Source organism: Balaenoptera ricei, chromosome 9 (assembly GCF_028023285.1).
Source record: "Balaenoptera ricei isolate mBalRic1 chromosome 9, mBalRic1.hap2, whole genome shotgun sequence".
NCBI lineage: Eukaryota > Metazoa > Chordata > Mammalia > Artiodactyla > Balaenopteridae > Balaenoptera > Balaenoptera ricei.
Genome location: NC_082647.1, coordinates 75,891,141 through 75,906,216, shown reverse-complemented (window position 1 = coordinate 75,906,216; position 15,076 = coordinate 75,891,141). Strand labels below are relative to the sequence as shown.

Below are 15,076 nucleotides of genomic sequence, written 5' to 3'. Positions count from 1 at the left end.
CATCAACAGGTGAACGGATAAAGAAGATGTGGCACATATATACAATGGAATACTACTCAGTAATAAAGAAGAAGGAAATAATGTCATTTACAGCAACATGGGTGGACCTAGAGATTATCACACTAAGTGAAGTAAGTCAGATAGAGAAAGACAAATATCATATGATATCACTTATATGTGGAGTCTAAAAAAATGATACAAATGAACTTATTTACAAAACAGAAACAGACTCACAGACATAGAAAACAAATTTATGGTTATCAAAGGGAAAAGGGGGGGTGATGGATAAATAAGGAGTTTGGGATTAGCAGATACACACTACTATATATAAAATAGATAAATAGCAAGGTCCTACTGTATAGTACAGGGAGCTGTATTCAGTGTCTTGTAATAACCTATAATGGAAAATAATCTGAAAAAGTATATATGTATAACTGAATCACTTTGCTGTACACTTGAAACTAACACAACATTGTAAATCAACTACACTTCAGATTGAAAAAATCATGCTTCCTTCATTATGTAACAGTAAACTATTAGCCAAAAAAAATCACATAAAAAAAAATATGATGTTCTCACATGAACTGGATAGAAGCCTTCACCTCTACCCCAGCTCCACCTTGGGTGAAGTACAAAACTGACATGATGATGTCTTGATGGGTTGAGGTGACGAGGAAAATTGAGATCAGATTGCTCCAATGCCACTGATTTAACAAATGAGATAATGTACATGAAAACTGCCCAGCGCTCTTAGTTAAACTTTTCATCCAAATAATTTAAAAAGCAGTACTGATACTTACATTTTGGGACTCTACCTAACATTATTTTTTCCTGCCAAATTGCCATCTGAAAAGAAAATGACCTGATACAATTTTCTTATGATGCTACATTTGTTTAATATTGTTCTTTTTCTTTTTTTTATTTAAGCAATTGAACAAGATGAAGAAAACAGTGACAAACACGTAACTGTGACAGAGGCTGAAGGTGTGGCAGATCCTCAGGTGTGACAAGTTCTGTGACAGCCCCTCCTTACACCCTTCTTCTGTGGTGAGAGTGGTGAGATGGCACAGGTGTTTGCAGATGATACAGGTCTCACCTTTTGTGTTCTGTACAATAGTCATATTATGGGAATGAAACACTTATTTTTGATAAGAGATATTTCACAAGAAAAACCTAAATTGCTCTTCATGTTTATAGTTTGATTCATGGGGGAGGGACAGATACGGAGACATCCTTCACTTCCCAGAGACAGCAAGCAAAGTAAGTGAAGAACCAGGGGAGACCGCCCTAGGGTAGACTGTCCCCTGGAGATGGCAGAGGAGAATCAGCCAGCTGACAGCATGACAGCTGGGACAGGGCCAGACAGATCAGTGCGATGCCTCACCTGGCAAAGTTTCTTTGCCCACCCCCAGCATTTACCTTGTGGTATGGACATGCTTTTAGTAGCAGCTGACCTCCAAATACTATGGCAGCATAAAAACTTTGGGTACCCTACTGCTATCAACTGTTAACTTTATGTAAGTGCAGAGCATTTAGAGATTCTCTGTGGGGACAGCAGGGCGAAAAGCAGAACAGATGGCGTAAGGACATTTCTTTTGCAAGCCCTCAACAATTCAACTCCACTCCTCAGAGTTCCACCCCCTTGACACCCAGCTATAGCCTTGTTTGACATGGCTAAATACCTAGCTACCATAAGCCAGTTTGTTAACCCTTTTGAGTTTTAGGTGACTCATCTCTAAACCTACCTGATAGGGGAGCTGTGAGGATTAAAAAGAGAAGTCTGTTGAATAAATAAGCCATTGCATTTTATTATACATAAGAACGAGAAAGGAGCGGGTCCAGGGGAGTGTACTACTAAGAAATCGATCATGGTGTGTATAGAGCCATGGGTTGATTGATCTACCCAGGGAGAAGAATCGGAGCTACTCTACACTCAGGGGGAAAGGAGTGGAAAAACTCTGGAAACAGACAAGCCCGTTTGAGCCCTTACCCCATGCAGGGTGTTGCTCCGTTCTACTAGCTAGACCTACAGAGGAAATGGCCTCTCAGGATTGTGGTGATGGTATGCTGGTATCACGCGGGTCCAAACTCATCAAAATGAATACATTAAATGTGTGTGACTTTTTGTATATTAAGTATACCTCAGTAGGCCTGGAGAAAAAAAGATTCTTAGTTTGGTTGACCCCACACACTTCACCTTTAAAGTTGTAAGTCTGTGGATTCTGGTCAGAATAATCACATTAGCTTTCTCAGCCAGGGTTGCAGAGGTTGTCATGTTCTAGTAAGTTCATATAAGGACTTGTTTGGAATGGTTTTGCTGTGGTAATATTCAGAATGCTGCAATCCACAGGCTCAGTGAAATTACACTTCAGGCTTCCAAGCAAACCTGGGCAAGGATGGCTTTCTCAAAGGTTTCTTAAGGCATTAAGTTATTAGTAGGACAGTTTATTATTTTGTTTCTAAATTTAAACTATTTTTAATTTATTTTGGACTTATTCTGTGGACAAAAGGCTGTTTTAATGCAATTTTATTCCTCTATGTATCTCAAATGGATGCATAGACCTTGCTCTACGAGGTTTTGTGGTTTTTCTTCAGCAACGGTGACATCTCTGTGCATCTACAGAATGTACAGAGGAATGAAATCATGAAACCAATTGAAACCAGTGAATCGATAATTAGATCAGGAACAGATTCTCTTTAGGTTTAGAGAGTCATGAGTTAATTCACTGGGCTGCATAATTATGTAGTCTTCAGAGTATATTTTAAGCAAGTTAAGTGCACACTGGTTTCTCATTCCTTCCCCGTACATGATGAATTATGTCACTATGGGGAAAATGTCCCCTGGCTGTTGAAACCTTTGGGTGTATAAAGGGTTAAGCCAGTCACTAACTCCAGAGAGACTGGGCCTTGCTGTACGCAGGTTTACCACCTACTGGAAAACTCTAGTTCTCTCCTCGTATGTTGATTCCTTTCTTTCCTTTCTCTCTAAAAATATCTTTTCTGCCTAGGAAACTCCCTATTTCCATGCAGTGATGTGTAGGAAGAGTGAAGGGAGCATGTAGCCTGGGGTTTACATCCCAGGCCTTCTTCCTCATTGCTGGGTGCCTGGAGGCAAGTTCTTTATTGTCTCTAAACCAGTTCGTTCCTGTAGGGTGGCATCCGTCTCTTTGTCACCAAAGTGTCCCCACCGTGCTAGGCAGTGACTAGCATGCTTGCTTTTCATCTTTGTAAAGTAGAGGTGTTATAAAGTTGTCATGAGGTTGAAATGAAGCGACATAGAAACGCGTGCCAACCTGGCACATAAAAGAGTTTCCGTGAATGTCAGGCAGCATCCGTGAGGTTAAGAGTGTTGTCTCCTGGGCCAGGCTGCACTGTCACAGCAACCCGGGGCAAGTTACACTACTCTCTGGTGCCCCATGTTCCTCTTCTGTAAGAGTATTGAGAGTTAACACTTAGACAGTACTGCGAACGCACTCTTCTAAGCTCTTTGTTTTTATTTACGTACTTAAACCTCACAGCAAACCCTGTGAGGCAGATAATATACTTACCACCACTTCACAGATGAGCTGCTAAGTGGTGGGGATGGGAATCCAGCCAAGGTAGTCTGGCCCCGACACCCTTGCTTTTAACCCCTATGCTAAACTGCCTTTCTAACATCTGTAAAATGGAGACAATTATTTTGAAGATCAAATGAATATATGTGAAGCAGTTAGAACAGTGCCTGGCACACAGTAAGTATAGCCTGGAGTTATGATCATTGTCATGGTCAGTATCACATTGCTTTCTGCTCTGAATATTTAAGGTATCTAACAGGCCTGGGCTGCAGTGTTGCTCTGTCTGCCGTTATGGTATCTGCACTTACAGAAAACATTCTAGACCCTTCACTCGTTATAACCCTTTATTTAGGACTAAAGGATTAAAGAATCTTTATCAAAATGTATAGAATTTTTGCAGGTTCTAGTGAGATATTCAATGAGTAATTTATAACATGCTGAACTTTGGAAATTCTTGCTTTTATTCAGGTGGCCATAGACCACTGGATTCAGTAATTATTTTGTCTCCTATTCCTCCATTGGAATCAATCATTTAAATATTAAGTGATAATAACTGTTAATTATACAAATTGATTGCCACATAGTTCATGATTGTTTTATCAGCAAAGTGTGATTTTTCAAAAAAAAAGACTGAAGAAAGCTCTTATTTAAGGTTGTGATAGCTATCATAGAAAACAGATGACCCTTTTAAATCCTTTGTGTTAGAGTTTATTAAATTTATGTATTCTCTCTTTTTTTAAACTACTTTATTATTTGCCAACTTTGCTGCTCTGCTTAGCAAAATGATCAGTAATGTATACAGATCTGAGCTGTAATTTCTGTCAGGTCAAAACAAGATAAAATCCTGGTGACCTCCCTATTCAGGTCTGAAAATTCAAGGAATTAAATATATGTAATGAATGAACCCCTTACTTCATCGATTATGTAAATATGTAATGTATTTAGTCTCATCAGAAGAGATAATTATATAAGTATAATAGATTAAGAACATATTTAAGGGAAATAACAGTCATAAATTCCACGCAGCTATGGTTTCTGCCTCCTTCCCCGCCCCCGGCCCACTTTGGCAGGACACAGTATCACGTGGTGTTTGTAGAGGATGGGTCTGTGTGACCAGTGTGGTGTATCAACACAAGTAATTCCACAGGGGAGGGGGACCGGAGCAGTGAACCCCCCTGAACTTGCACTGCCTCACCTGTACAGTGAGGGACCGGGAATCACTGAACGCTTCCTAAGGCGCTGTGATGCCCCAGCATGGTGTCTGAGGCCCGTCCTAGTGATGCCCTGGACATTAATAAACCCGCCTTTACCATCACACTTTTTATCGCGTGTACTTTTCACTGTATGTTCTTTTCTTGATCCTTTCTGCAGTTATCAAAGGGTGTATTCTTCTATTCCAACCAGTAGGAAATTTGTCATAGTTTTCTTTCTCTGGAGAAAATTGAGAAAATGAATAATAAAATGAAATTTTAAAAATTATTCATTTATTATGAACTGTCTGCTGAATTTTCCTGGACAGAATTCTACTTTCTGTGTTGGAAATAGGTAACGTATTACGCCATCCCAGTCCATCAGTGTTTTATTCTGTCACTTGGACTTTGTGTTTAAAGTAACAAAAAAAATTTATGAATTTCTATTCAAGATTTAAGTTTTGAAGAAATGAATCTATTATGTAGTAATCAATACGCATTTACCCGAATACCCTGAATTTGTATTGAAAAGCATTCTGTTATTACAAAAGTGCTTTCATGAAAGGTGGATTCTTTCATCCTGTCTTTCCTTCCCTTGATAGCGATTTTTGCATGGTGTTTTAGAAAAGGTGATTTTTAAGGTTATGATAATGCAGAAAATGCTTCCATACATAGAACTGTGCTCTTTCACCTTATGTCATAAAGGCTGTTCATTTAGTTTGCAGTTTTTCCTAAGGAAATTCTGTCCAAGTTTCATTTCACCACTGAAAGAATGGGCGAAACATTTCTATGACTCCATTTATAAAGGAAACAGACTTTTCATTTACATTCATAACATTTGTCTTCTCAAATACTGAAAATGATACAAATAGCTTTAATTATGCATTACAGAGATTTTTTTTTTCAAAGCAGACCTTGAAATAAGGCTCTTAAATAACTCTTCTGATGGTTACACCTTAATCTTTTATTTTTTTCTGGCCTAATAGTGTTAGGTAAACTGTTTATAATTAATTTCACGTAGATAAATTAAGTAGTCCATGAATGTGAAAGTCTAGATCAAGGGCTGTTAGTTATCTTGCTTCTCCTGCCATAACAAAGCTCTCAAAATATATTAATAAATTCATGGCTTTTTTGAATTAAATCACTAAATTACAGAACTGTGAAAGGAACCCCCCAGAGAACATCTGGTTTAGTGTGGTATTTCCAAAGAGGACTGTCTTATAAAACTATCTAGGATGTACTGGCATCTCTCCGGGATTAAAGTTCTCTAGGGAATGAAGAAGCTTTCATAACCCTCCTTGAAAGCCTCTTTTGATAGTTATATGTAAGGAGTGCTATAGAATTGATTATCTTGTGAAAACGCATCTAGAAATTATGCAGAAACCAGAAAATCAAGATAGTAATATTCCTTTTTAAATTATAAGATGATTTAATTATAAATAAGAAATAATTGAGTCAATCTGAAACCCATTTTTTAAAGTAATAGCATTTTGTGTTTAAAATACATAATTTGTAAACCCAAGTTATCTGGTTCTATTAAAAATGTATTTCCTCAAGAAAGAAAAGTCTCTATTTAGGATCCTAAGCAAAAAACTCATGTTCACACAGAAACCAAAAAAATAATCGAGGTCTCTTAAATTTCCTGTACTCAGTTCTACCGTTTTTTTGCTGATGCTATTATCAGTTGTTTTTTAAAAATACATATGGCGCCCACAGACAGAAGGAAAGACTCTCTCTCCAAATTGGAGTCTATGGAAGTTTAGCCCGGTTGCTTTGGAGCCTGTGCTGGTGAGAAAAGGTAACAGGCTCATTCTCACTCGCCAAATTAGTTAGCTCACGGTGCTTTCCTCCTGTGTGCCGCCCCTGCCTGGCCCCATCCCACAAGTGCCCTCTATTACACAGGGCTGCCACACCGGGGAGCAGAGAGAGATGGGGACCAATCCATCACACTACTGAATAAGCAGCCACGGAGCAGGTCCAGAGCTTGCAGTGTCATTAACACACTCTCTCCTATAGCAGGACAATATATTAAACACCGTGAGGATGACAGGGATGGAGAGAGAAGAAATCCTAGTTGGTCAACATAAATGAATTTTCTAGATAACAGAAACATATTCCTTTAAGTGTCAGAACATTTAAAGAATGTTAATAATTTTTGTGTAGAAATTTCCCTGAATAATTTCCTTGCCTTCATAGTTTAAAGGAGGATCCTTAACACTGCTTATCCTCTTTTACTCTCTAGTCTTGATTAAAAGAGCATCTTCAAGATTGGCTCGTGTATTCAGCATTCTCTCAGGTTATGGGCTCCATTAAAATCCTGACAAACCAATACACCCTAAGGAGGACGGCTAGGATGGTACAAGGATCTAAAACCAAACTCAAGTGGGCCCTTATTAATGCTTGGCAATCTGATTCTACTTTCCTTGTCCGGTTGCCTCTTCTTTCAGGCCAGGAGTTGAGAAACCACAGCCTACTGACGGTTTTTGTAAATAAAGCGTTATTGGAACACGGCCATGCTCATTCATTTACATACCGTCTCTTGCTGCTTTTGTGCTAAAACTGCACACTTGGGTAGTTGCACCAAAGACCACACGCCCCACTGAGCCTAGAATGTTTACACTCTGGCCCTTTACAAAAAAAGTCTGCCAACCCTTGGAACTGAAATGACCATTACATGCCTTCTTTTCTTATACTTCCAGGACCTTCTCACAGTCCTTACTCTCAGCTAATCACCTGACTTCTTATTTCTGAAATAGAGGCCTTCAGAAAAGAATTTCCTTGTTCCCACCACCAGATATGCTAACCTACCGGCATGTTCCCCCCATACTCCACCTCCCCTCCTATTACCGTGAGTGAAATACTCATATTCATGTTTCTGAGAGTAGGTCTTGATGCTCTTTCCTTCTCAAAGACATTTCTCCTAAAAATGCCCTCTCTCTTGCCCACATCATCAACTTTCCCTCTACACTGTATGATTTCTAATAAAGATAAATGTGCTGGAATATCCCTCACCCTAAACAAGCAAGCAAAGCCCCCTGCAACATCACTCTTTAACTAGTGCCCCATTTCTTTTTTTTAAAATTATTTATTTATTTAGGCTCTGCTGGGTCTTAGTTGCGGCACGTGGGATCTTTTTTTGTTTTAGTTGCGGCAGGCGGTCTTCTTAGTTGCAGCATGCGAACTCTTAGTTGCGGCATAGATGTGGGAGTTCCCACACTAGGGATGGAACCCGGGCCCCCTGCACTGGGAGCGAGGAGTCTTACCCGCTGGACCACCAGGGAAGTCCTAGTGCCCCATTTCTTGAAATAAAACTCCTCAAAAGAGTTGTCTTTCATTCTCTGTTAAAACCATGTGAATAAGGCTTTTTTCCCCCTACCACTTTTTTTCTCAAAAAAAAAAAAAAAGTTACATTCAAAGTCACCAGTTACTTTTGTTAAATTCAGTGTCAGTTGTTTTGAACTCCTTATTTGATGTTTCAGCTGCGCTGGATACAGTTTTTCACTCCCTCCTCCTTGAAACACCGCTGTCACTACTCACTGGGTTCTCCTCCTAGAGCCCCTCCTCCTTATTCTCCTTTTCAGATTACTCCTCATCTTCCCAATATCTAAATATTAGACTCAGCTCATGGATTTCTTCTCTTCTCTGTTTATGTCACTCCATTGGTAACTTCAGTCCTTCCTCTGGTTTAAATACCATCTACATTCTGATGACTCCCAAAGTCCTATCTCCAGCTTAGACTTCTCTGGACCTCCAGACGGCCAACCTGGCAGTTCCACTTGGATGTCTAATAGGCATATCCCTTACTAGATCTCCTCCCCAAGTCTCCCAATCTCAGGAAATGACAACCCTACCCTTCCAGTGACTCAGGCCAAATATCTTAGAGACCAATTCTGCTAGCCCTTCCTTTGAAACAGATCCAGATTCTAATCACTTCTCCCCATCTCCACCGCTACCACGAGTTCCAAGCCATTTCTTGTCTGAAGACCGATCTCCTAATTGGTCTTCTAGCTTCAACTGCTTCCCCCACCCCCCCCACCCCCACTTAACAGTGTTTTCTCAACCCAGAAGACAGAACGATCCTGTTAAAATGTCAGATTATTCCAGTCCCATGTTCAAAACATTCCTAAGTATTTCCGTCTTGTTCAGAAAAAGAATGTAAACCTCTTACACATCCTGTAAAGAAGCTGCATGTTCTGGTCGGCTTCACCTTTCCGAGCAGTCCCACCGGGCTCTCCCTTACCAGCTCTGCTCCAGCCCTGCTGTACTCTTTGCTCTCCCTTGAACATGCCAAACACACCCAAGCCTCAGGGCCCTTGCTCTTCTGTTCCTCTTCCTGTAACGTTCTTCACTTCCTTTATATCTCCACTCAAATGTCAACCAAAGAATCCTTCCCTGACATTTCTATCTTAATAACATTTCTCTGTCCCTTACCCTGCTTTGTTTGCCTTCATATCATATATTACCATCTGCTGTTTCATATCTGTATGTTATATAATCCACATCCCCTGGTGAATATAAGCTCCATGACATGTGGGACTTTGTTTTTATTGTTATTATTGACCACTGTATCCCTAGAACCTATAATAAATCTTGACATGTGGTTGTTGTTCAAATAAAATCAGTTGAGTGAGTGACTGAGTGAATGAATGAGTAAATAAAATAGGGAGCTAGGGGAACGTACATGGGAAATGCAAAAAGGAGGATATCATAAATAGTGGTATTTAAATATTTGGAAGTTTGTCATATTGGATAAAAAATAGACATACTTTCAATTGCTTTAAAGGCAATACTAGTACTCATGGGTTGAAGTTCAGTGGTTTCAGAGTTTTGTCTAGCATGATAAGGGACTTTCCAATAATTCTGGCTCTCCAGCACTGCACAGGCTGTCTTAAGATAAACTGAGATCCTTGTCCTTGGAAACCTTGGAGACAAACTGGAAGACTACTTGTGAAGGACGCTATAAACATAAATGTCTGACTTTGGTGGAGGAATTCCACTTGCTGTTCCATGGGAATCTGATTTGGGCCACGTCAATGATTTTGTTTGTTTGTTTGTTTCCTTCCTATTTGTTGGAGAAACTGCTAGTTAAGGTGATGTCCTTGCCCTTAGGAATAAATACTTAGTCATTGCTTTGAATGGATGGTTCCATTTTTCTGATGCCCACTCAACAAAATGTGTGTTTTTAAGTACAAACTGTTAAGACCCTGAAGCTGTGATCACTTGCTGCCCCCTTCTCCATATTTGGTCATGTTGCTGGGTCCGTTCGAATCCTATAGACTGTATAGGGTAAAACAAAGACTTGATAGTTTTGGCTGTTCCTGCCAAGAGTAACTTCTGAGTTCCTTTTAGATCGTGTCCTGATATGTCAGTGTGAACCATTTCTGAAAGAATTTGAGCAGAAACAGTTCATAATGTGTGTGATATAACCATTTTTTCTTTCTGATCAAAGTCCTAGATTCTCCTTCTTCATATTATTATTATTTGGTACTTGGGTATAATAAAAAGTATGATGCTTTGTGGACCATTTCTAAACCCTGATGAAATTTGAAGCTTTCTTTTTGCAGTTTATTTTTAATAAACTTTTCCACCATATTTTATGCAACATTGGAGGTATTTTACTAATAATGCCCCATAGTAACTTTCCAGTTATGAAAAAAGAAGAATTATCTTGTGATCGTCTTGTGAACTCTGTATTTGTACATGGAATGAGCTGGTGGAGCTAAGGAATTAGGAGGTTATGTACTGTTATTTTTAGTACTCTATCACTTCACCCTTATTGCCAGAGTAGTTCCTGGCTAACTTTCCCATGAGTTTTTAACCTCTTGCTGGGCTTATGTAACAGGAAACAGGCTGTCAGGAACAAATAGTGGCAGATCAGGAGCACCCTTTAGTAGCACATGATTTAGTTTGCTCTGCCTTTCACTCTCTTAAAGTAGACTGATAAATGATCTCACTTTAAGTCTTTTGGTGCGGCATTCCTAGGTTAAGATAATACAATTTCAATTTTGGAAAGGCAAAATATTTTACCAAGACCATGATTTAATCCAGGCGACAGAGAAGATGAGTTTGTTATAAGGTGAACTTTGCAGTGGTGTCATGTCCTGGGACTGTGGATTTAAGTATATCTTTGCTTTTTCTCCAACTCTTAAGGCCGGGGTGATATGCAAACTTCAGGAGAGAGATGATATCGGGCGAATTGAACTGGTCCAGAAGCTGGCAAGAGAAAACTGTCAATTTTTGCAGACGGACAAAAAAGAACAGGAGAAGTCTGAACATGTAAGCCCTTTTCCTATTGGGGATGCGGGTTTGAAGGGGTGGAAAATGTTTCTGCCTGCTTGTATGTTTGAAGGAAAGAATATTTTATTTTAAGTTCTTTAGGTTTGGGGTTTTTTCCCTCCAAAAGCATGCTTTTTAGTAAAAAATGACAACTACTATAATTTTCTAAGCCAGTGGTTTTGTAAGAGATTTCTTCACAGAAGTAAATCATGTAGAAATATAAGAACGCATGGGAGCAAATATGAATGCATGCCTATTTGATGGCTTTCAGGTTTGACTTGGGGGAGTTTCACCCCATCAGATAGTTTGTGGAATATGAGTTTTGAAAGAACATTACGATCTGTCTTATATGTCTCACAAGAGACAGATAAGAATGGACGAACATATTCTAGATGCTCACACTAAGTGAGCGAGTCAGAAGGGAGTTTTCCCAGTATCTTGTGAGCATTCGTGTTCCAACAAGAGTTATATTGTTTGGATGTAGTTAAACTGGAGGAAAGGGACGCTCTGCTCAGTTCTCCTGAAAGCAGTTATTCAGATTGAGCCTTAGAACTGAGAACGCTGCCGTCATGCTAGGGAGACAATGGGACCACTTTCTTCTGCTTTACATTGTTGTCTGTTGACTTCTTGTTGTTTGTAAGGCTTCACTCTCAGTGCTAAGCTCTCCAGGATTGCTCATGAAGGGGAAAATTCCTCAGTGTTTATGAATATGTCTTTTCTCTGACTTTAATTTTTCCTTGGAGTTTTATTTTCAACCCTTTCCAAGGGGGAAAAATATTGTTTCATGCTTTTTCTGCTGCAAGGCCATCAGTAGAAATGCCAGGGATTTACTGAGCTGGAGAGGAGGTGAGAAGTCCAAGGATGGCACGCTGTTTAGTTTGATAACGTAACCCGTCTCTAACCATTCGGCAAGTCGTTAGCATTGGTGTCTCAAGGGGGAGAATAATTAGCAGTTTCAAAGCCTTGTGATCGCAGTTATCCTAGAGGTGACCATTGGCTTTAAGTGCGAGTGGAGGTCTCAGGAACCTTCACCTCGGTAGGTACTACTGAAAAGTTAAGGGACTTGTTTGAATTGTTAAAAAACACCCTGAAGGTTGACTGCATGTATATCTAAGACTGACTCCTAACTTCTTCTGCGTCCTTAGAATATTTGAATATCCTGGTTCATGTCCTAAATTTCTCAAAACAGTATTCCTTTCGATTCATTTTAATTAGAAGAGCAGTAGTTTTCATATGCTACATTTTATTGATTTCAAGGTGCACTTTCCCCGCACATCTTAGCATGTCTGAAATCAGGATGAGTCTTAAAGTTGATGATAGGAAAACATGTCCTAGTTTAACTGGGAACACTTTTCTTTCTTAGTGGTCCTTAAAATGGATGACATATTTTACAATGGATTGCATACTCAATTCAGTGGATCGGTGACAACCTGAGGGGAGGGCGAGATCTTTTAAAATCAAACCAATAGGAGATAGAGTACCACTTCACCAAGATTAGAAATCATCAGCCTTAGGCCACAGACAGCTTTATGCTTATTAAAAAGGTACCTGTGTTGCCTTTGCCTTATTAGTTGAATCCAGAATATTATAGTTACAGCTAATGAGAGTATAATACACTCCAAATATATAGTAACAGAAATCTGAACTTGCTGCTCTTTATTATAAGGACTTTTACCATGGAACGGAAATTTAGTGGTGGAAGGTTTGCTTACGGTTTGCTTACGTAACTCTGCTGGCGGTTGTGTACTCACTATTCTCTTTAAACCTTCATTTTAAGATTGTAAGAGAGGTTTTTTTACTTCTTGCATGAATGTCATAATATTGATGCAATACAGCTCTGAAGTGTGTACATTTCTGAGAGGAAAGATGATGTATAAATACATATTGGAATGATGGTCTTTTCTGTGTAGACTTTTCCTACTGAAGCTGAAAGTCAGGAAAGGTGACTATTAAGGATCTTTCTTCCTTAGTGATAAATACAAACTTAGCCATTTTGTGGTCTCCCTCCTGCAGGGTGACACCGTCTGAACTGATCAACCCTCAAGGCTGAGACTTCCATAGTACTCTACCAAACAGAATATTTGATACTAGGTGCTTCTACTTTTTACAATAATTTATAAGGAATAAAAATCATCTGGTAGCTTTTTTCACTCTTTTATGCCTTAAGCACTTGGTATAAAGATACCTTTGCTTGCCCACTGAATTCACTGTGTCCATGAGATGATTGCAGCATTTTCATTTTTCCTGCCCTCATTTTCTCTTCAATAGCAGTCATCTGTTCTTGCTCATGAAAACTCAGTTATAACACACAGAATATACAGAGGAAATTGCAGTTTACTTAGTGTAAACCCAGTCTGCAGTTTCCTATTCTTATAACAATAACGACCAAACCCTAGAGTTACATGCAGATTTCCTTTCTTTTGTGATTCTCAAATGCGTCAACTACCTCATCTACCATTCCTGGGCCAAAATTATTTAAGTGCGCAGTGGTAAAATTTGAGTTAGAATCCCAGTTGCCTATTGAGTCATTCTTTTCACTAAATGACTTTGTTTCTCCAGTCCTAGAATGTCACACCCCCTTTTGTACATGTATGCCAAAATGAGACAACTACTTTGAGGTACTACTGCATAGAGATAGACATGAATTTGATGGAATAAAGCTTTTGTTGCTGGTACATCTTGTTACAAATGGAAGGGGCTTCGAGATTTCTGAGTGGGCATATCTAATATCTTTTTAAACTGGTAAGTGCCATGATTAGGTTATAAATGGATGTAATTAGAGAAACACTTGACTCTGTGCTTTTGCCAAGGGGTTTCTGAAACTTAAAAAAAGTTAAATGTGTAATTATCACAAGTTTCTCAGCAAGCACTTAGTTTTCCTATTTTATATTAACAAGCTGTAGGCAAAATTAGCCAGCACTCATTCCTAAGTGTTGAAAATTATGTGAGAACTTTAAGAAGGGGACAGAAATGGCTATTTCTTATAAACATTATGAGAGTGAGATTAACATTTGGTCATTAATTCTCTAAAGAAATTGCCTCTTATGTGGGCATCATATTTTCTAGGCTTAATTCTATGATTATATCCATAGAGGAAGGGGCACGTGTTACCAAATGGGGACTTTTGAGCTTGAGCTTGAAGAATGACTAATGGTCATAGAAGGGCAGGACAAGGGAGAACACTTAAGGCAGAGGGACCAGCAGGAAGGCACATGAGTTGAGCCCTGGGCAATTCTTAGGAAATGAGGTGGGGTGAGGTGGGCTGTAAGTTGTGAAAGACCTGGCAATCCACTCTAAGGAGTTTAGACTTGCCTTTCTGGTAAAGGAAAGCCATCAAAGAAGGGAAGTGGCATAATCAGATGTGGTCTTTTTAAGATCTCTCTGGCATTGGTTTAGAGGAAAAATTGAGTGGGGAACAGGGACATGTTGGAGAGAACCCTTAGAGAGCTATTGTTGTGAGTCAGGTGAGAGATGTAAGCCTGAAGCAGGGTGGCAGCTCTGGGAAATGAGAAGGCCACAGATGTTGAGCCATTTAGATGGTAAAATTGGCAGAATTTGATAATTCTGCCAATTATCAGTGGGGGATAATGGGGGAATGTGTGTGCTAATTTATACTAAGCAGTTTTTGAATTTGTTATTGCGGTTTCCTGGTGCAGACATGAGAAAGTTCTGTTTATCACCAGAATGGTTGGTCACCTTTGCCAAAAAGCTACATAGACATTTACCTTGTTTTGTTGTCCTGCAGTGTGTTTCAAGTGTCTGAGATTTATGCTACAGAACACTGTTTACCTCATTAACAAATTGTTTGACGGAGTTTCTGGCTAACAGTATGGAGACTACTTCTTCTGAGACCCAGATACTTGGACAATACCTTAAGCACAGAGAGTCTCTGGTAACCTCAAGATGAACTAAATTATTTGGCCAAAGCTTTGGCATTGGCTGCAATGATGTGTGTGCCTCCTTCAGAACTAACTGTGATTTTAGAGATGCTCTCCTGACCCACAGTCTGAGTTGGTGTTTCTATACTGTTATTCTAGAATACTCTTGGTTGTTTAT

The 15,076-nt window shown here is 39.3% G+C and overlaps 1 protein-coding gene across 5 annotated transcripts in view; it reads left to right on the top strand.

Annotated features, from left to right (window-relative positions):
- Positions 1-15,076, top strand: part of RAPGEF5 (Rap guanine nucleotide exchange factor 5) — a 219,423-nt gene that overhangs the window by 108,986 nt on the left and 95,361 nt on the right. For all 5 annotated transcript variants that reach the window (XM_059933978.1, XM_059933979.1, XM_059933983.1 and 2 more), the window contains 2 exons: positions 928-1,001; positions 10,895-11,020. In XM_059933978.1, the coding sequence (XP_059789961.1) occupies positions 928-1,001; positions 10,895-11,020 (200 nt within the window). The remainder of the gene's footprint in view (positions 1-927; positions 1,002-10,894; positions 11,021-15,076) is intronic.